This window comes from Triturus cristatus, chromosome 6 (assembly GCF_964204655.1).
Source record: "Triturus cristatus chromosome 6, aTriCri1.1, whole genome shotgun sequence".
Classification (NCBI taxonomy): domain Eukaryota; kingdom Metazoa; phylum Chordata; class Amphibia; order Caudata; family Salamandridae; genus Triturus; species Triturus cristatus.
Genome location: NC_140589.1, coordinates 1,595,505,545 through 1,595,527,814, shown reverse-complemented (window position 1 = coordinate 1,595,527,814; position 22,270 = coordinate 1,595,505,545). Strand labels below are relative to the sequence as shown.

Sequence of the window (22,270 nt, the reverse complement as noted above, 5' to 3'; positions counted from 1 at the left end):
TTAATGTACTGCTGAGGGTATTTTATTCCTTATAATATATTATCAAACCATCACCCTACCCACAAATCACAAAAATCCTACTCTTTCATATGAAATAAATAACATGGTTTCAAATATGAAGACTAAAAGCAGATTCTGAATTGCAAATATAAACACACCAAAACGCATTTTTGTAATTTGTTGCAAAAAAGACATTAGTATCAATCTAATGTAATACAGATTAAATAATTGCTGTAGCAAATAGATTCTCCTTCCTGTAATGACCTTAAGCCTACAAAAAATAAACATGTTGCCATAGACATCTCATTTTTAGGTCGAGCATTTGAGACCTCTTGTATATACTTTAGTATATACTTATATGTGTATGCACTATGTGGCCTCTGGAGACCAGCCCTATAACTTGTCTGCCTCCGCTTAGGGACTTTTTTTCCTGTTCAACTGCGTCTATTTAACTGTCTTGACAGAAAACGACCAGCAGAGGTCAGTAAAATACCAGAATCACTTTAGCATTCTCTAGATTCCAGTCCATAGAAATTGTCTTCCATGAGCACCCGTGGACAATATTTAGAGCTTTGGACTATACCATTTCCCACTAAAAGGCAATATTTCTCTCCATGTGTTCCCATACTGGCATGTCACGCAGTCTGGTGCTTACTTTCCCTCCATGTTAAAGAACAGTAGATGTTTCAGCACCCAGGCTAATGTGCTGCATAGCTAAATACATACATACATATAAAGGCGAGACCGATTGCATTGCAGATGCTTGTTTCTTAATACGATTCCTTTTACAAAATTAGATCATAAGAAGAAAAAACTGTCTTTATTTTTGTTATTCAAACTGCAGCTCAGTTTCCGCTCTGTGACCTGTCTTTCACCTTGGCTGCCAGCTCTGTCAGGAGGCATTATGACTAATTACAAACCCAGGAGGCAATTATAATGACTGACACAGAATAGGCTGAAATGACAGAATGGCATGTAAGGGGTGAAATGCATAGGGATGGAAATCAAAAGACAGGGTGTGGATGTCTGAGAAGTGGAACCTAATTGGTAGGTTTTAACCCTAAAGTGAGTGTTAAGAGTTTGGTGTTTGGATCCTAGAATACAGGAGACAAACAAAAACAATACAGAAAACGTGTATATTAAACACAAGTAACACAATTTTACACCTGCAAAAAACAAAAACATTGCAAAAAACAGAATAAAATCAGGGAGAAAACAGATGTTATCATAACTCCAAACCTTGTGTCACCACTTATTTTAACATTTGGAACGTCCACCCCCTCACATCTATTTCAGATACATTCTTAATTGAGTTCCAGCCATCTTGCATGTAATCAACGCCTCATCCATATGAGAAGGGTAGAGCCCTCATATGCACCTGTGGAATTCATCACCCTCGAGCCAGGCTGCACAGCCCTAACCCCAATTCCTGGGTATGAATACGGGCCCCTCACAAATTCAACGCTCTATATGACCCGCCTCACAGCAAGGCCTGCTCTCCGTTCAGCAGGTTAATCTGTCAGAGGAGGTGTGATTGTACCCATTCTTAAACACCCAGACCCAACTAACTACCAGCATTCATTTACGAAGAACACATCGTGAAAGAAAGCAGCACTCACTGTAGCCTTTACCTGTCAGTGAGGCTGCCCTACAACCGAATCTCCTCCTTGCCTTTTAAACCATCTGTTCTACTGAAGAGCATCACACCTCTTTCTCCTCATGTTTGGTGATTTACCACCACTAATCCTACTTCATGACACAACTTCCAACAGATGAATTGCAAACCTTTATGCTATCTTCTGTCTCTCAACTTGAAAATGTTTACCTGAACCATGGTTTCCTCTTGCTAACTCCGTTACCGTCCATGCTTTCTGTGTGTTTTTTCCAACATCCCTAAATGCACCTGTACTGCAATGGACATTCGTATTCTAGCTATTATTAGCTAACTGCAAGTATCCGTCTCTGTTATTTCACTCAAATGTAATTTAATTTCTTCTCCTTCTCTCACTTTATTAGTCATATTTTGCTAGCATATAGGTCCCCCCTCCCCTCTAGCCCTCCCACTCTCTTTCTTTCATGCTTGGCTCAAATATGTTGTTGACTTATGCACAAGGGATCTAACATTCATCTGTGACATTAGTCAGTGCCACATTTCAACACTAATCTTTCTTAGAGAGTCACATGATACCTCTTCCACACACCCATTCCAGGAAATAAACCTCACCTTTTTAGGTCGAGCCTGGGCATTGTCAATGTAAGTAATCTCTTTAAGATAAGCTACTAAGGAAGGTTGGCCATTCAATTGAAGAGAACCTAGGGCGGTGTCCTTTCCTGCACGGGTGGTTGCTCATCTTTTAGTGCCACAGTACTATGACCATTAGCATACAGATTTCCCATTCAATGGCAATAAGTGTTTCACCACTGGTCTTTCATGAACAATGCCAGAAACCGGTCCTAGGATACTTGTTTCCGGTCCAGGGAAGGCATGGCTTGGCAGTTCGGGCTGGACTGTTCCCATGAGGCACAGGGTCAGACTGATTTGCATATGGCCATGTCTGAACTGGGGTGGCAGAGTGGGCTAAAGAACGGTGATGGATTAAACCCAGATCTGTTGACTGGGTGTGAGTGTTTGATTGGTTCTGATGCTCCGTCCATCACCACCCCCTTTTGTACTGTTTCATGAACATTAACATATTAGGTTACCAGAGAGGTATGATATAGGATTCAGTGAGTATCTTGGACGAAATGGCACCGTTTCCCTCAGATTAGGGAACGGGCTTGGGTGGATGGCTGGAAGAGTAGGCCTAGAGAGACGCAGACTGCATGGCCAGAAAAGTAACATGTGGTGCCAACACACAGAGGTTTGTCTCAACCATATCAACTTGCTTCACTTTTTTTAAAACTGCAAAACCCAAACCTCCCTGATGTAAACGATCTCCATGAAAATGTGGTAAGAGGAGACAAGACTTCTTTCAATTGATTGAGGTAAAAGCAGGCCAGCTACACCATGTTTCAGAAGAGAAACAAGGCTAGACTTTTCATATAGCTTGTCAATGTAGAAAAAAATACCAGTGCAGATGTAGGGCAGAAAGGGAGAGTGTGGACCGAACTACAGCAATGCGTAGTGTAGTTATAAATTAAGGAGGACCAAGTGAAGCTACGAAGGCAGAAAAGGTGTGAGGGAACAGATGTACCAATTACCACGTTGCCGCCATGAGTCACACAATATTGTCTCTCTGCACAAGGTTCCCCAGTGAAGAGCTAATATCATATGGTGGTACAAAGTGAGCTGGAACTCCATGCAGAGAGCTCATGTTTGTAGGCACTGGGCAGCCAACGTCCATCAGAGCTTCTACAATGTCCCCAGAACATTTGAAACAGTCTCAGAAGCCTTTTTTTTTTGTTTTTGTGAGATGGTGGGCTCTATGCCTCTCCTCCTTCATTGGTGGCCATGTTGTAATGGGCTCAAAGTCCCACTCTTCACTCCAGACCACGACCATTCAAGGCCCCACCTAGGCTCACACAGCAAAAGTATTTCTAAATTTTGCAAGTCTGGGAGAAGGTGAGGGAAGGTCGAAGAATAGCTGTCCTCAATGCGGAGGTTTGGCAGGGAGGAGAGACTGCAGACAGTGGCATTATACTGCAGAAGGGGTTTGGGGATGAATTATTTTATGGCATTCACGCCATGGATCATATCGGCATTACTCGCCTCTGCATTTTGAAGTTAACTTTGATGATACCAGCAGGTCTTATTGAGAACGAATACTGATTGATGATCTCACACCAATTTTAGTGACTGAAAGTACTTGACTTGGATTCATATTGACCTTCAAATCAGATGAAGGCTGTCCATGACAGAGGCAGTCATAACTCGTTGTGTTGAATAGATATAGCAGGTCACGCCCTGATGAAGTCTTTGGCTATTACCATTAGACGAAACACGTGTTGGCAAGAATTGTGGCTGTTGGTTGTATCTTTGAAGAACTGAAGTGTAATTTGAGATCAAAAAGTCTTCCCAAGATACAAATTACAGAATAAAGATCAAGGACGAACACTTGAAAAAGACTACTGCATTGACTTATGTTTTGGACTTGATATAATTTGCTCAGGAAATTGAATTTATGTCTAATTATAAGTGTGTGTGTAGGCTTGCATACACTAACGGACAATGTAGGGTAGTCGTTGTCTCAATTTCCTTTGATGCACTAACATATGAACCTATAATTCTGATTACGTTGTCACATAACCGTGCGCATTCCATACCCCACTGCCCTTTCGTGAAGTTTTTCATACATAGAGGCACGGGCACTGCTGATGGCTGTATGATTATATCTTCTGGTGCAGGGAATTGTGTCTTCCGGGTTAGAAGTTAGATATGAAATTGTGGCTGACAAGATGTATGCTACAGATCAGATCAAGGTGGGCAGAAGGGGGACTGACAGTGTAGAAACAGCCTAGTGCCCAGAATTATAGAATATGAGAGGTGTGAAAGTAGGAATGGGTCATGCTAAAAGATTGTAAAATTCAGTCCAAGTCCTTGACATCTTTCGGATATTTTTGTTTTATAATGGCGTATTTCTTTTATCATTGTATACTGATCTGAAAATTGATTCTTTTTATTCATTTTATTTAAAAAAACACAATAACACAGGCATTCCAAAAGGACTCTAGTTGCCAAAAAATGCACGCATCGATATCCCATTTACATCTCCTCACAGACTTGAATCGTTTCAATATACTCGTACACGCTACTTATGTATTTATTTAATACAGACTTGTCTACAACCCGAACAGCCTATCCTGCTCTACACTTTTTGAAGTACAATTTTCACTTACACTCTATGGTGGTCTAGTGTCCCGGGGATACATCAGATCCTTAGTTCATTCTTCCCAACATGCCAGATTCTGCTTCAGTTCATTGTCTGTTCTGTACATGGGCATCTGTATTTCCTCAGCCACTGCCCTGTCTGCCATATCTTTCATCCCAAAAACTTGCATGAAAGCTCTTCGTGCCGGACGCGCCTTCTCGTTTACTCAGATAAGGTTTAACACTGTAATGGGTACCAATTCCTTTATCTTGAGCCACACAATAGGTGCACAGGAAGATTATTAAAGACGGACTGAAGGTTACTCTCTGACAGCTCCTACTAGAAGGGTTGTAGAGTATTTGGGATTACTCTAATCAGAGCTTAGGTTCCATCGAACATATAAGCTTGTGGACTGGATCGAAATATCATGGGATTATACACTTTCTTTAGATCAGGCTTCTATTATGAGCTAAATAATTATGGATACGATGGACTCCAGAGGGATTGATGTTTTTCTTCTCAATGAATTAGAATAACCAACATTTAGATTTTGCCCTGAAGAAGTCCTTTGGTTCTGGGACGAAATACGTGAGCTGTACCTTTTTATACATGTGTGTTGTAATGAAGATTTACGAATAAAGAAAAGAAAGAGGATACAGACTTACCATAAGAAAAAAATAGCTGTGTTGTCTTTTTCTATTCAAGAAGTGTTTGCTTGCTTTTTCTCAAATGTGCTTTGTGATTTATAAGTTAATAGTTTTCTATCAAATCATATTCATATATAGCAACTGTGCTCCTCTACCAGGCGCGCAACACCCATTGGACTCAAAGGGCTTCAGCCCCCCCCGTCGTGTGTGGCAGCCCGGGATGAGACACCTTCCCGGGCAAAAAAGCAGCCGCACCCGAGCACTTCACGGGTCTTTAAAAGACCATTTGCATGTTAATGAGGCCTCGCTGTTGTTTCACCCCTTCTAAGAGCCCCTGCAGCTCCACTCTGCCTATTGCTTAAAGTTCAGCCCCCCCCGAAATTTTTGCTCAGCCCCCCCCGAAATTTTTGCTCAGCCCCCCCCCGAAATTTGGCTCTAGTTGCGCCTCTGTCCTCTACTCTTGTTTTTCAACTTTATCTGTTCCTGGTTTTTAAAACGGTTGACCCGAAGAGTGAGCATTGTTCAATACTCTGAACAATAACAGTTTCCGGCAATTGTATACCATAACCTTTTGTTCTAGTAATATCTTTAATTCAACCTCGAATCTAAGGGTTCTGTCTGTCATCCAGTATATCACTGTGTGCCGTGACGTTTATCCAGCAATATCTGTAAAGTAAATGAACGAGCTGCCAAAGTTAGTACGTAGAACACCCAATGAACATATATTGGGTTCCAGGGCCAGGGTGACATGAACATGTGCCTGATACCTATTTACTACAGCTTTCCAGTAAACAACTAAACACGTGCATAGCCACATCACAGGGAGATGTTCTTATATTTGGAGGTTTTCTTTTCCTACACCTTCTCGTACACCTTTATGGTCACGCAGCCTCAACATTGGTGCACCCAAGGACAAAGCTGAGGACTGACTAATGTGAACAAAAAACATATATCATCTACATTAGAAGCATACATAGTTAAATTGCGACATCTCTCCCATTGAATACTCCACATAGAATCTAAACCTTCCATATAAGTGACCAGTCGGGAAAAAAAAGCAAAAACGAAGTACTATACAAACAGGTAACTAAAATCAGAAGAACACATATGTTTTAAGTTCTATCAGAAGAAAGAAAAATCTGCCAAACCAATCCCAACATGGCAGGTAAAGGAAATCTAATAAATAAGACTGAGTTATATATATTTCGAAGGAGATTGTAACTTATATTGCAGCATAACAGTTACATTTTAAATGTTGCTCAAAACAGTTGTTGAGTCACTGAAGGTCATATTATATAAATTTGGAAATACAGATGATATTTGCAGGGGAAATAAAGCACATTTCATACAAGCATTGCCCGTTTTGAGCTATATTGTTATTTCTGAATAATGAGAGCCAGTATATGGAGGTGGGGGGGGGGGGGGGGGTGATGAGGTTGTTTTGGGAGTGTGATGTAACAACTGCAGACTGAAATAGAATTATGAGATTTGATTTGATATGTTGTGTATGATTAGCTAATAATTCTTAAGAGTGGGGAGCTATTTTCTTTAGAGGCTTGATGACCATGTTCATGGTGCTTTTAGATGTAACATGAGTCCCCCATTATCTATTCTACTGTATCTGGTTTTATTTATTTTACACATAGCATAGTGTGACAGGTACTTACATTGTAGTAGGCAAGTCTATTACTACATATTTCTGTGTATTTAGGTTCTATGATTAAATATATTGTTTGCTCTTTGAGATTGTAGTTATGTTTGATGAAATGTATTTAGAAAAGACATGCCAATGCTGTGATTAATTCACATTCTTGATCCTGTTAAAAAGAGGTAGAGTAGTGACTAGGTTGTAAAAATGATTTAGTAGTTTTAACTTACAATCATACTCTAAAATGCCAGTGTTATACCTTGTTGTTTAATGTCCTACCTAGATTGACGGGTGTGGTCGTATCTCCTCTACTGTTTTGTATTTGTTCCCGGGTGCATGTTTGCGCCCGCATTTATTGTTCAATGGTATTGCGTATAAAATGACAGAAAACCAAATAAACAAAATTTGGAGAACCAAATCAATATCAACTAATAATGGTTGATGGGAGGAGCTATTCTTAATTAGGAATACAAATCCTCTGTGTATACAGGAACTACCCTTTTATATTGTAAATAGTTTCTAAAAAATCAATACAATACATTTTAACTACTACATGTGGGTGAGCATTGTAGTATATGCAGTTGTTTTGAAAACTAGACAGTTAATCTTCACTCCAGCTGATTTGTAGCATTTGCTGATTTTTCTTTTCTTTTCTTCTGATAGGCACACATGCACCTGTGACATCTTTCCATATCCTCAACCGTCTCCTGAAAAGATGTGTTCAACGAATCCAGACCACTGGGTCACGTTCGAGGATGAACCTTCATTTCAGTCTCCGCAGAAGTCATTTGTATTTCGGACAAAAAATCCAGACATTTCCCGACCGAATGGACTTCGGCTTTGCCTTCCAACAGCACAAGAACCATCGAATGTGTCATCATCTGCCGGAAGCACTCCTCTTTCTTCTCCTCTCTATGAGTTCTTCTTGAGTCCTACACCGCCTAGCAATACTCCTCTCTCTACCCCTGTCCGAGACTATCCAGAGAGCCCCTTTATTCCCAAGTTCAATGTTTCTAACCTTTATCCTGTTCCTGGGGTACATCCAAGCACTAACCCCACTGTTCCACCTGGGAAAGGTTGTTCAGGGCCTGAAAACCGTTCTGCTTCATCAAATATTGTTGGTGTTGATACCTCATGTAAGCCCCTCCACTCAATACCAGGTAGCAAACATGATGGAAGCCAAACAAACCACATGCACCCAGATTTGCCAGAGCTCCCGTCCGCACTGCCACAACCTTTCAAATATTTCCAAGATGGCTGTGCTTTTGAAAGTCCATTTTGGAATAAAGGGAATGCCTCAGATTGCCTGACATCTGATAATCTTGAAGAGATAAATGCACATGGAAAAGACAAGAAACAAACTAAACGACCAGGCATCTCAAAGGAAAAAGACATGTGCGCTTACCAGAAAAGTCTTAATCAATGTTCTTTTAACTATGTTTGTGAAAGACTGGAATGTTTGCAAACCAGTAACTTGGACACAGTGCCCAATGTAGCCGTCCAGTGCACAGACCCCGTTACCGACACTCCCCCATTCGTTCCTCCCAACCTCTTCCGAAGCCAGGGGAAAGATGGATGGGCGTTGATGCTGCGCATTCCTGAAAAAAAGAACAGGATGTCTTCCCGACAGTGGGGTCCCATTTATCTAAAGGTGATCCCCGGGGGTATTCTGCAGCTGTACTATGAGAAGGGGCTGGAAAAACCATTCAAGGAATTCCAGCTGCATGCTCACTGCAGACTGTCAGAGCCAAAGCTAGAACCCTTTAACGGTGCCGGGAAGATCCATACGGTTAAGATTGAGCACGTGTCCTATACGGAAAAAAGAAAGTATAACCCCAAAGTGGAAATTGTCCATGAAGCAGAAACCGAGCAGATGTTGAAGCTGGGAACCACAGATTTCAATGACTTTAGTGATTTCATTGCAACAGTTGAAGAAGAGTTAATGATGCTTCCGGTTATTCCGAAACAGAAGAAATACTACGAGGAGCAGGAAATGGTGCTAGAAATAGTGGACAACTTTTGGGGAAGGTTCACAAAAGACGGAAAACTGGTAGAAAGTGCCATGGTGTCCCAAGTATACTGCCTTTGTTTTGTGCCCAGTAATACTGAATGCTTCCTCACTTTAAACGATCTGGAGCTTCAGCAAATAAATGGAAGTTACTTCGAAAAAGAGACAGACAAGACCTTTATTGATATTCTAGACTACCATTTCCATGCTTGTGTCAGAAAAGAAGAATTTCAGCATTCGAGGGTTATTAAATTTAGCCCTCCCGATGCTTGCCGGCTGGAGCTGATGCGCTTCAAGACTTTGCACCATGCTGCCGAGCTCCCGTTCACAGTGAAGGCCGCGGTGGTGGTCCAGGGCGCCTACATGGAACTTCAGGCCTTTCTAAACATGTCCCACCCTGCTGCCCGACCAGCACACCTGAACGCCGTGAACGCGTGTGAAAACGTCACAGTTCGCATTCCAGTCCCTACAGAATGGATCAAAGCGCTCTGGACATCAAACATTCAAAGACAGAAGTCTCTAAAGGCTAAAATGAACCGGAAGACGTGCCTGGGCTCGGCTTACGAGGCCGAATCTGAGCCTGTGATTCAAGTCACAGTCGGAACTGCAAAGTACGAGAACGCCTACAGAGCCGTCCTATGGAAGATAGACCGCCTGCCAGATAAGAGTTCAAGTAAATATACGTGATTTACTTTAAGCTAAGATGAGTTGCATATGCAAACATTTTTTTCAATTGAATTTCCTAACTGCTGACTTCTTTTGAAAGGCGCATTCTACTAGTGACCCTGTAATTCCGAGGAGGTTGACGATTAAAAACATATAATTGGGTTTTACTAACTGTAGACATTAGCAGTTGTAGCAGGATGAGAACAAGAATGGATGGCATTCTTATTTAGACATTAGCAATTATAGCAGAATAAGATAAGAACAACAAAAACAGGTAACTATCTTCAGATACATTTCAATGTTAGTGCATGAAAGAAACTAAGGTTCAGTATCTACACAAACAATAGGCTAGGAGTGATCTGCACTGGCTTCAGCAACATGTCAGAATCCTTCAACTACGCGCTGCAGTTTAAAATTGTTCCCTATATATCCTAAAAGGGAAAGGTGCACCCAATGTATATTATACATGGGCTGCAGAACTTGGAAAAAGAAACCAGGGAGCACGAGTGATAAAAGTGTAATGCTGTGAAACAGAATTAGGGGGGTTCGGGGTGCGGGTGTGAACTCTGTTGTAATGTGTTGGAAGGGGAGGGTAGCCGATGACCTGAGGCCTTTAAATTTTACGTGGTAAGAGGGAGGGAGGTCCTCTTCAGCCAGTCCCTTGTATAAGCATAGTGTCCCAGGCAGTGGATATAGGGCGCTGGCGTATACGACGGGCCTCCTCCCACTGCAGTGCAGAGATTTCTGCCTCGCCTCATCTAAGTAATGCTATACGCCATTGAGAGAGAGACGGGGGGATTTTGGGACCTCCTGGTCATGGTTAGTAGACGCTTGGCCAACAGGAGGGTGAGATTGGCGAAGTGCACCTGTTCTTTGTGATCTTTTTGTCTATGGAAAATCCCTAAGGCAGTAGCCTCCCATGAATTTAAAGGGGTGAGTTCTGTGACCATGTCAATGAAACATGTACTGCATGCCAAAAACTTGCTATGCTGGGGCAGGACCAGAGCATGTTCCAGAGGTCGGCAACCTGGGTTAGACATTCAGAGGAGGCTGATAACACTAGTTATTGGCAAACAGTGGTACATCATGATTGCTACGTGACCTCATGTAAGCAAGGGAAATGGGCCCTATAGCCGCAGTTTGGTAGCAAAATACAGTCATAATTGGGCTACGGACGTCCCCCTCATATTCTTGGTCCACGAGGCCCCTGCACCTGCTGAAATATTGATAGCTTTGCCCCTGCTAGCACCAGTGGAATTACGTGATATGTGGTAAAACATTCTGTGCATTTTGACCAGGCACTTCAGCTGATGAAAGTAGTTAGAATGTCCAGCGGGAACTCTAGTGAAAAATGAGGAATTACCGGGGAAATTAGCAAGGTATTTCCAATTCCCATAATATTTCTGAAATTCGGGGAAAACCGTTTCCTCCTAATACCCCAATAATTTCACCCAGTGGAAATACTGATGCCCCTGGTACGTACAACTCTGGGGCAAAAGGGAAGGCCTGATACCCGGGCACTTGTAACGAGGCCCAACACAGTACAAAAAGGAAATGTTCGATGGACCTCAGGTTTATATACATCTTTGTGGTCTCTTGGCAATGGCGCCACAATTGCACATCAAGCACACTTACCTTTTCTCTATGGGAAGAAAATGTAACTCATTCCTGCTTGTGATCATTTGCACACAAGTTACTACATCATAACACTGTCTTTTGATCAAAATTATGATATGATTCTTGCTTTAAAATGGAATGCAATGACTGCAGTGTAGTTGTTACATCCTTCACTGTATTTTTGAAACTATACCATGCCAGTTAAATTAGGTTTCCCTTCTAGTGGCTCCTTTACTTAAATATGTTTGTGAAGTTCTTAAGATTCAGCATAATAACTACCCGTAACTGATCCATAAACCATGGTCTTGCAGTAACGCTTTCTCCTTTAAACCCATACCCTTCCTTTATGTTCTGTTGTTTGTATTTAAATAGTCCACAGGATTTTGGTACATTATCAGTGATGACTTTCTGGTAATGACTCAGCATGTCATTCTGGGGCCTCCATCACAGACTAGAGGTTAAGCTATCATGATATGAAATTTTCTGTGGCTTGTGTTTTTGACCGTATCTAGTTGGAAGGTGGTGTAGGTTGGTAAGATGAACTGTGGCTGTGTGACTTTAGTATCTGTTAGTTCAGTCAGAGTGCATTTACATGTTGGCTACTGTAGTAGTTACCATCTTTTGCATGGTGCACCCCTAGATTTTTGCCTTGACTGTTTTTGTTGGCTATAGTCTGTGCACTTTGCAGCACATGTAGAAATTTAATGTTAACATGTCCTTACAATGACCAGCAACCAAAAGCTATTTTTCCCTGTGGCAGCCCTAGCTGTACTATGTAGAAAGTCAAAGTAGATACTGAAATCCTAATATTGTATCTTGGGAAAAGGACTAGCTATAAAAATAATTACACAAAATGTTAATAGTTATTAAAATTCAACGGTTACATTGGATTTTTAATAAGTATTAAGAAAAAGTTAATTTTAGAAAGCTACCTTTTCCTGCAAGAAGTTCCCAGAGGCTACATTTACATTTACTCCCCCACTTCCATCAGCTAGTAATTAACATTTGAACAGGTGTGAAAAAGGCGTGAACTGCCTCCCAGCAGCAAACAACCTAACATGAATGGGCAAAGATGACTCAGCTTAACCTCCTAGAATAAGTATGGTGGGGGGCTGTGAGCATCCTTTTAGGTCTACGTGTAATAGTGCATGCACTCTTGCTTACTAGAGATATTGTATACAACAAGAGACCTGCAGCCGGGCCATTGCTTACCATTCGTTGGCTTCATTGTCACTCTTATTCGCTGCCTTTTGATTGGCCAGTGCATTCCAGCTTTACTTCATATTCTTTCGGCTGGAGCATGGATAAAGTACTCATTGCTTTAACTTGATTGGTGTACTTCTGCTGATTGTGTTGTGAGTGAGGTACTATTTTTATTTTTTATGCGTGTTGCTTCTTCCCCTCCTAGCCCCAATTGTCCATGCTGCTTCTTCCCTCCCCTGTTGCCTATGTTGTTTCTTCGCTTCCCCCTGTTGTTACCGCTGCTTCTTCCCTTCCTACCTCACTCCAGCTGTTCTTGTTGCTTCTTCCCCTCCCAACCCCCAGTTGTTCATATTGCTTCTTTCCCCTCCCACCCCATCTGTGTTGCTCCTTCCCCGTTCACTTCTTACTCTCCAGTTGTCCGTGCTAACCAACCCCACCCGCCATAAGAAAATAAGAGCTATGACGCAACCAGCAATGGCCGCGTCAAAGCACATTTTATTTGTCCTGTTGCCCTGTTTTTCCCTCTCGTTGTCACTTTTGCCCTTCCTTAGTTCATCCTCCTTCCGGTTGTCCGTGTTGCCCACCCCCATTCGCTATAGGGCTTTTTAAATTAACTTTTAGCCATGCTTCAGAGCAGCCATGTTTCTCTACAACATGGCTAAAAGACTTTGGCCAAGCCAATAGTTCTTGCATAGGCGAGACCTACTGACTTAGCCAATGCTTGTTAACATTACAGTATAAAGTCCTGGTTAAGTGTCAGAGCCTGCTTGACAGATCTGCTGGGTTTAAATATTACACTTAGGCTGCAATTGGAAGGTGGAGAACAGGATACTAGGATAATTCTTGTGTATCCACTGTCAGGTTGCCGAGGGACCTGCTTTGTCCCACCAGAAGTCTGTCTCTAAGCCCAGAATCATTCCCACCCACTATCTCATGCCAGGAATAAAATGTGACATCTCCAGGTACCCACTTAAGAAGACTTCTGGACCTCAGGAGGATTAGAAGAGGAGTGAACCTGTTTTCGATCTGAGAAGAGTCCTGAACATTTGAAACTGCTCTCTCTTGCACCAAGAATAAAGGAGTGAACTCAAAGGGTTACAAGGCTGACCTCCTGTTCAAGCTACAGGGATAGAACAAGCTTTAAGAGATGTTCCTGCTATTGCCCAGCTGATTAGTGGCAAATGGACCTGGACTAAACCCTGCTGTTGCTTTTGTCTAACACCCTGTGAATCTCTAGCTACCTCCCCAAGATAGCGGGAAGCTTTAGAAATCTACTCCTGTGGTTGATTGCAATTCAAAGGACTAAAGTTAGAAGTTAAACCTTTCACTAGGATGATCCTGGTTGGTGTATCCAACCAGTGCTCTATCACGGTCAGTGTCAACTTGCACCTAGGCTCCGTTCTACCACAAACATTGATTATCATTGGCACTTTATGTTTCTTGGTGCTGTTCCTACTTAAAACTTAAAAAATTCATAAATCTGGTTCCCCTTATTGGATTTTTGTCATTTTGGTGTCATTATGTTTATTAAACTCTATTCTATTTTACAATATTTATACTTTATACCTTGCCCCAAGTTAAGTCTTTCTGCTCTGTGCCATAGCTACCAAGTGATTGAGCTCAGGTTAATTTACTGACTTCGAAAGTCCACCTGTATAAAGGTTGTGATTATTCCTTGGGGTAGGTAGTCTCTCCTCCAAATATTAATCCAGTTTTTTTGCAGTTCGAAATTACTTAATGCATCTTTTGTGTTGATGGCATACTCATTTCCATGCATCAGGTGTTTCTGGCTTTGTGAATGTGTGTGCATATTCTGTCTTGGGAGCAGGTGCGATTGAGAGCAACATGACAGCCCTTTATAAGACCAGCTTGTGCTATGTTGGTGGTATCTGTGGTGTTCTGTTCAATGTATACTTCTGGTTGTGTGTTTTTGTGATTTAATTTTGGGCATGTTTTGACTTTTACTATTGGATTTATCTTCATAGTACTGGAGCACAGTGTGCATTTACACTTGTTTACACAATTTGAGAGTAATCATAGTAGGTAGGTGTTGTCCACTGATTCAAATGGTGATATGAGAAGAAACCTCTGCATCGTTTCGAAGGCAGAAGTATGCCCTACTGCTGTCCATTTACATCAAATGAGCATAACAAATACTGGAACAGCAATCACAGCGGGTGATATAAGCGGAACTTATAACACATTTTAAGGGTTCAGGTTTCACTCACTCCTCCTGTGCTGAGAGGTGTTAATTATGAGCAGAGGTTCATCCAACAGGCTCACTCATGGTGACTAAGGTTCCCAAAGTAGGATGATCTCCATTTGGATGAGCCCTAGTAGGATCATCCCTAAAGCTAAAGACAGGTTCATGACGTGTGCATTGCAGGGTCAGACAGCGTGGGGCAGCTTCTTCCCTGCTAAAACAAGACTGACCTGACTCACCTCATACCACCAAAATTCTTTTGAATGCCAGACAAAACAGACCTTAATAGTTGATTTTTATGGGGAGGTTCCAGAATCACAAATGTATGTGACTTGACACCAACATTAATTTGCCCTCCTGTTTGAAAGTTTTGATGTGTCTTTACTTCTTTATATTTCATGTGCATTTGAAATAGTTGTAGTAACTTATTAGTGTAAGAAAATGAGCTATTAGTTGTGGAGGATGTAAGTTCTACCCAAGTAATGAGTTCCATAATCCTGTCAGATCAAACATGCAGTTTCAGTAATTTAAACCTGGGCTCAAACCCTGGCAGCTAAGGCACAGATCAGGGAACTTAACTTTAGGAAAATGTGCTAAGTATGTAGCCACACTAAAACAGTCAAAGCACAACACAGTAAAAATCCCACATGCAATTTGTAAAAAAACAAATTAATAAGAAAAATTATACCAAAACAACTAACATCCAAAAAAGGGTATCAGCATTATGAACGTTTAATGTTTATGGCAAGCAGCACCAAGAAGAAGGAATGTGACAATCAAGAATCACTGTTCACAGTTGACCAGGTTCCAGGTGCAATTTCAGGCTGACCAGAATGGTGCGGAGATCAGATACACCAAGCAGGTCGTAATGGTCAACATTTTTACATTGACTTAGTCATTTGTATGGATGTTGGATGCGTCCAGCATGGCAAGGTTAAAGGCTGTATCTGCAAAAGCCCTCTCAATATGCACTGGATGAAGTCCCGCTGACGAACTGGTTTTGGCAGGAACACCTTAGAGCAGGAAAATTCAAAATCCAAGGCTGCCAAAGTCTCCTCATCTGACAGTTTGTTTGCCACTTTTATTCTTTTGCACGAAGGAGACTGAATCTCCTCTTTCTCCATTACATGATGGACTACAGCAAGCACTGCTTTAGATTAGTCATCGACTAATCTCTGAGCACCATCTGGTCTTCATGGTTTAGGTATAAGGGCGAAGGCAGCTGACGGGAATGAGGTTTGGAATTTCTAATTGGCAGAGATTTTGGCACAGCTACTTGGACTTCTGCCAATAATTTCTGAAACACTGCCTTCTCTGGGTGAGAGAGGTATCTGGAGCACATGTTGGCGTTGGTGTGCTATGACAATTTTGTCTTACCTTCATGTCATGTGGCAAATGATGCTCTAGGTTTTTAATCAGTCATGTCTCTAGTTGGTAATTTTTCTATCTTTCTGCTTTTTTTGATAAACAAGTTTTTATTGGTTTTAAAAGGCACAACAAAAGAAACATTGAGCCTGTCGAGCCACCAATGTACAATCGCACGGCATGAGACCACACCACCCCCCCGCCCCCACCCGAAGCCCCCCCTCCGCCCTCTCCCCCCCGAATCGCATATTCATAATACATTGCCCAACCATTTCCCCCATACCCTACGATATTTCTTAGGGCAGCCCCTCGCCTGACTGAGAGTCCGTTCCTGCGCCGCACACCAGTCCACACCAGCACTCCATTTGGCCAGGCTAGGCGGCTGTGGGTGCTTCCATGCCGCTGCAATATCTCTTTTCGCCACCATTAATGCTGTCATAAGGAATAGCTTCTCAGCACGTGTGCCATCTAGACCGTCAGTGATGCCCAGAAGGGTGTGTCTAGGGTTGTGTGGCACCACCCAGCCCAAGACCTCCGTGAGATCGGCTTCTATGCCCCTCCAGTAGCCCCCTAATTCCGGACACGACCACACCATATGGATGAAGTCGGCCGGGTCAAAACCCCAGCGGGGGCAAGCTGCGTCAACGGAGAGGCCCGCACGGTGCAGACGCGCCGGTGTGAGGTAGGCAGTATGAAGATAGTAAATTTGAATAAGCCTCAGTTTGGCGGAGGCCGTCACCAGCCTGGGGGCCATAAGGGCATCCCGCCAGTTGACCTCGTCCAGGGGGCCCACCCACTCCTCCCACCTTCCGTTCAAGCCTTCCTGGGCCATGGGGGTATTGTTAATAAGAGAACGATGTATTCGGGATATACCCCCCCTCCCTAGTTAACCCAGCAGGACCTGAGCCTCCGGGGGCAGTGGTCCGTCAGCCGAACGTCCAGAGGGGTGTAGGTACGTATGGCGTGTCGCAGTTGGAGGTACTTATAAAATTGAGATGAGTGAAGGGAGAAGCGCGCCTGCAGTTCCGAGTATGAGCACATGCGTCCCCCCCGCCAGACATCCCCCAGCTGGGAGATGCCGAGCAGGTCCCATGATCTAAAACCTTCCAGGTCCGCAACGTCCCGCAGCCATGTCCCATGCCAGAGGGGAGTGGCACGAGTCAGCCTCCCGGTCCACCGGGTATGGCGAAGCGCCGCTCGCCAGGCCAGGAAGATCGCTTTGGTGATGTCTGGGCAGGAGGCGGGGATGGGAGTGCCATACAGGCGGTCCAGAATGCAGGAGAAACCCAAGTCTTCTAATTCCACCCTGTAGGCCGGGTCGGACCATCCCCCTCCAAACCAATCGTGAATGACTAGGAGGCGAGTGGCCAAATAGTAGAGGTAAAGATTGGTCATACCGAGCCCTCCATCAAAGGTGGGCAGGCGACATGTCGACAGGGCCAACCGCGGTCTCCCACCACCCCAGAGAAATCTAGTCGCCAACCCATCCAGCTCGCGGAACCAAGGCCTCGGGAAAGACACGGGAGTATTCTGTAATACATAAAGGAACCGGGGGAGAATCATCATTTTGTAGAGTGCCACCCTCCCCAGCGGGTTGAGCGGGAGCGATTGCCATCGTGCTAGGTCTACCTTGGCTTTCTTGACCAGGGGGGTCACATTAAGAGCCCAGCTCAGGTCCGGGAGAAGGGAGACCCAAATACCCAGGTATTTGAAGGACAACCGACGGAGGGGAATATTGTCCTGCCAATCAAAGCATTCCCGGGAGGGGTGTAGAGGCAAAAGGACCGATTTTTGCGGGTTTAAAGAGAGGCCAGATGCGCGGCCAAAGCGGCCCAAGATATGGAGTGCACGGGGACCCGAGCGCGCCGGATCGCTAAGGTACAACAAAACGTCGTCCGCGTAGAGGGCTATTCTGTCTGGCTCAAGACCCGGCCACTCCCAGCCCCGAAGGAGAGGATCCGCTCGGATCAGGGCAGCAAGGGGCTCCATTGCAAAAGCAAAGAGGAGGGGTGACAGTGGGCACCCCTGCCGTGTTCCCCGGCCGATCCGAAATGGCCTCGACAGCGCCCCGTTAACCAACACTCTGGCGCGGAGGCACGCGTAAAGGACCCGCACCATTCCAACAAACTTGGGGCCAAAACCCATGTGGGTCAGGACCTCAAATAGGTAGGGCCACCCAAACGAGTCGAAGGCTTTCTCGAAATCGGCAAGTAGGAGAGTGAGATATGGGGATATGCGATGGCGATGAGCCAGGGCCACGTGAAGGCGACGAAGACAGTGGTGAGTGCCTCGGTCCGGCATGAAGCCGCATTGGTCCGGATGCACCAAGCATGACAGAAAGGGCTGAAGCCTCTGGGCCAGGACCGCCGCGTAAAGTTTGATATCAGTATTAATAAGAGAGATCGGCCGGTATGCCGACCTATCACAAGAAGGTGGCGTAGACTTGGGCAGGACCACAATCGTGGCCATGTCGGCTTCCGGGGGGAAGGAGCCGTTTTTGACCGCCTCAGCATAGAGGGCACCCAACCGTGGGACCAGAAGGTCCTTATAGGTGGCATAAAACTCCTAGGGGAAGCCGTCCGGTCCCGGGGTCTTCCCCGCGGACGTGCGCCCTATCGCATCCCCAATCTCCTCAGGAGAAATAGGCACCTCCAGACTCTCCCAGTCACTTGACCGAAGACAAGGAAGCCGTAGATTACTAGCGGCAAGCAGTGAGGCCAAGGAGAAGTCTGACGCCCGGGCCCGGTACAGCTGCGAGTAATACTGAGCAAAGGCGTCTGCCATTGCCACGGAGGAGGACTGGAGCAGGCCATCAGAGTCAGCCACCGCCGGGATGATTCGCGATGCCTTGGGGTAAGTAGCCAGCCGATGCAGCAGCGCACCATTCTTATCACCCCACCCGTATACCCTCGCCAGCGAGGATTGCCAGAGGAGTTTAGCCGCATCGAGCGATCGTTGACAAATCTCCTCCCTCAAAAGCCGCAGTTGCCAGGTCTCGGCCGGATCACCGGCCTCAGAGAGAGATTGTTCCAGTCGTAGTGCCCGGGCCTCGCAGGCAGTGAGTCGCTGGAGTTGCGTCTGGCGGTGCCGCACCACCAGTGCTTTGGCAGCCCCCCTGATGGTGGCCTTACAAGCCTCCCAAAGGGTACCCGCCGAGGAGACCGACCCGTCGTTATCGCCAAAATACTGCGTCAGTGCGGACCCCACCTCCCTACAGAGCTTCTTATCCTGGAGAAACCAGGCGTTGAAGCGCCACACCTGGCGGGCCCCACGGGGCGGGGGGCCCAGACCCAGTAGGACCGGAGAATGATCGGATATCCCCCTGGGAAGGATGCGGACATCCTGGATGCCTACACAGTCGGTGGAGGGGACAAAGATCGCATCAATTTGTGCATGAGTGTGATGGGCGGCCGAGGTGTGAGTGTATTGCCGCGCGTGTGGGTGCCAGATACGCCACGCATCGCATAAGCCCTGAGCCTCTGCCCAACTCACCAGCTGCTTTGCCCGCGCGGCGAGGGGCGCCGAAACCTGACCTGAGGAGTCGAGCTGTGGAGCAGAGACAGCGTTGAAGTCCCCTCCCAAAACAATAGCGCCCGGCGAGAGAGTTGCCAACAAAGATGCGACGTGGGATAAGGCCTGGGACAACCCGGTGGGCGGCGCGTAGAGTGACAGGAGACTGAGCGGCCGACCCTCCAGCGTGCCGCAGACGGCGATCCCCATCCCGTGGGGGTCATGAATCACCCGGGTAAAGACAAAAGGGAGGGAGCGGCGCAACAGGACGGCGACCCCCCGTGATCCGCGAGAGAATCCCGAGTGCCATACCCGGTCGTACCCATATCGCGCCAAAAAGGGACAGTTCTCGCCTAGCAGGTGGGTTTCTTGAAGCAGGAGCACGTCGGCCTCCGCGCGCTGGGCATACTTAAGGACTGCAGTGCGCTTGAGTCTATCCAATAAGCCGTTCACGTTCCAGGACAGGACGCGCACTTGAGCCTTGGAGGTTAGGTCATCCATGGGAGTGATGGGAACAGAGCGCGCTAGGAATGAAGTGGCCAGGGGATGCTAGGACTACGGATCCCACGCTAGGGGAGGCCAGTGGGCAGCGCGGGAGAGCGAGCGGCGGCGGAGCCCGTGCGGGCGACTGCATGGAGAGGCGTGGCGACGCGCGGAGTGTGGTGCAGCATAAGAGGCTCTAAGGAAAACAGACCCAACCCAAACAAAACAGTCCCCCGAGGAGGAACAACCAACAATTATCCAACCCCAACCCCCCACCCCCCACCCTACACTTCAAGAACGGAAGCATCTGTCACCCTAACTGACCCAACAATTACAAGACCCCAAGCCTAAATGCTCGGGTGTAAAGAGCGTGGTGGACCCCTCCTGAAGCACGGATTCCAGTGTCGTGCCCTAGGTTGTTGCGGGAAAGCTTAAGATTGCAAAGCCCCCCCATCCCCGCCCCCGGACAGGGCCGCCGCCTCCCCTTGTGGATGCATGAAGCAGACAGTAAGTTACATAGCAGGACTGCGGGAGAGGTCGGACAGGTCAATCTGTACGTTGAGGGGAGTTTGAGACCCGCCTGGTCGGGGTGACAAGCGGCGCCGGGGCCCCCCAGCCGCATGAGATGATGTGCCAGAGGAGGCCGAGGAGTCCCTCACTTGTCTCTCAGAGGTGCTCGCAGACCGGGTCAGAGCCATCGCCGCGCCTCGGCGCAGTCGGGATTGTGTGCGCTTCCTGCGCCGTGGTCGTTGGGATCCAGCTGCATCGCGGCCCCGGGGCACAGCAGTGGACGACACCCCAGCGGGCTGGCGCAGAGGCCTTTCCTCAGTGAGCCAGGTCCAGGCTGCCCTGGGGGTATCAAAGAACAGCGTCTTGTTCTGGAAAACGACACGAAGGCGGGCCGGGAATTGGAGCTGGTATTGAAGGCCCAGGGAGCGCAGCTTTTGCTTCACCTCCGTGTAGGAGCGGCGTTGCTCTTGGACCTCCCGGGTGTAGTCCGGGAAGATCATAATGGTGTGGTTATTGAAAGTCAAAGGACCACTCACCCGCGCCTCCCGCAGGATAGCGTCTCTGTCCCTAAAGTTGAGGATCCTAAGGATAAAGGGGCGCGGGGGGGCTCCCACGGGAGGTTTGGCCGCCAATGACCGGTGCGCCCTCTCCACCACGAACCAGGTCGACAGACCGGTCGCTGGCATCCAGGACTTAAACCATGTCTCGAGGAAGTCATCAGCTCGGCCAGACTCGACCCCCTCCGGAAAGCCCACCAGGCGAAGGTTATTGCGACGGGCGCGATTTTCGGCATCTTCTGCCCGCCTGTGCAGTTCTTTGGAGTGGGTTGTGAGCTCCCGGACCTGGTCCTGTAGTAGGTGAATGTCGTCCTCTGCCGTGGAGATCCGGGATTCCGCTTCCGTAATGCGAGCCGTGGCGTTGCGGAGATCCTGCCGCAGGAGTGCAACATCGACCTTCACCTCCCCAACCATCCCCTCCAGGGATGTGCGGGAGGCATCAATGGCTTGAAGGATGACGGCCAAGTTTTTGTTCGGGGCCGGAGCCCCCCCTCCGCACGCGACTGGCGGGTCCGAGTTCGCGAACTGGTCAATCCTCGTCTGGTGGGACGCAGTCGGTGGTCTGGAGCCTTTTTCCTTGCCCATGGTGGACCCAGGGAGCACGTGCCGGGCACGAGAGTGGGCGCAGTGGACCAGCAGGCGGCTCCCACTCGCCAAACGAATCAGCCCCCTGCACCTGGCCAAAGAAGGGGGAGATCGAGGAGAAGGGGAAGGGCAAAGGCGCTTCTTGTCCCCAACGCTGGATCTGGGCCGAGCCGCCTTCACCACGTCTTGAGCTTCGCGCTACAGTCCGCGCCCGCGATGGCCCTCCGTCGATGTACAGCGTGCAGGCCAATGAGGCGCCGTCTATCACCCCAGCTCACCGGCTCGACCAAGTCACCAGGGAACTCCGCTTCCACCTCGTTCCGGAGCCGACAGCCGAACCCCCCCCCCAGCTCTGGGGGCCAGGGACAGCGCCGGGGAAGACAATCAAGGCGCGGTAGGGGGGGCCCTCCCCGCCGGCAATGGCTCTCGGGTAATGGTGCAGGGCAGGGGATATCCAGCA

The 22,270-nt window shown here is 46.7% G+C and overlaps 1 protein-coding gene across 1 annotated transcript in view; it reads left to right on the top strand.

Moving 5' to 3' along the window:
- The window catches only part of STON1 (stonin 1), a 189,244-nt gene that overhangs the window by 104,070 nt on the left and 62,904 nt on the right, over positions 1–22,270 (top strand). The window contains exon 2 of the mRNA XM_085612731.1: positions 7,767–9,784. Within this exon, the coding sequence (XP_085468857.1) occupies positions 7,819–9,784 (1,966 nt within the window). The 5' untranslated portion in view covers positions 7,767–7,818. The remainder of the gene's footprint in view (positions 1–7,766; positions 9,785–22,270) is intronic.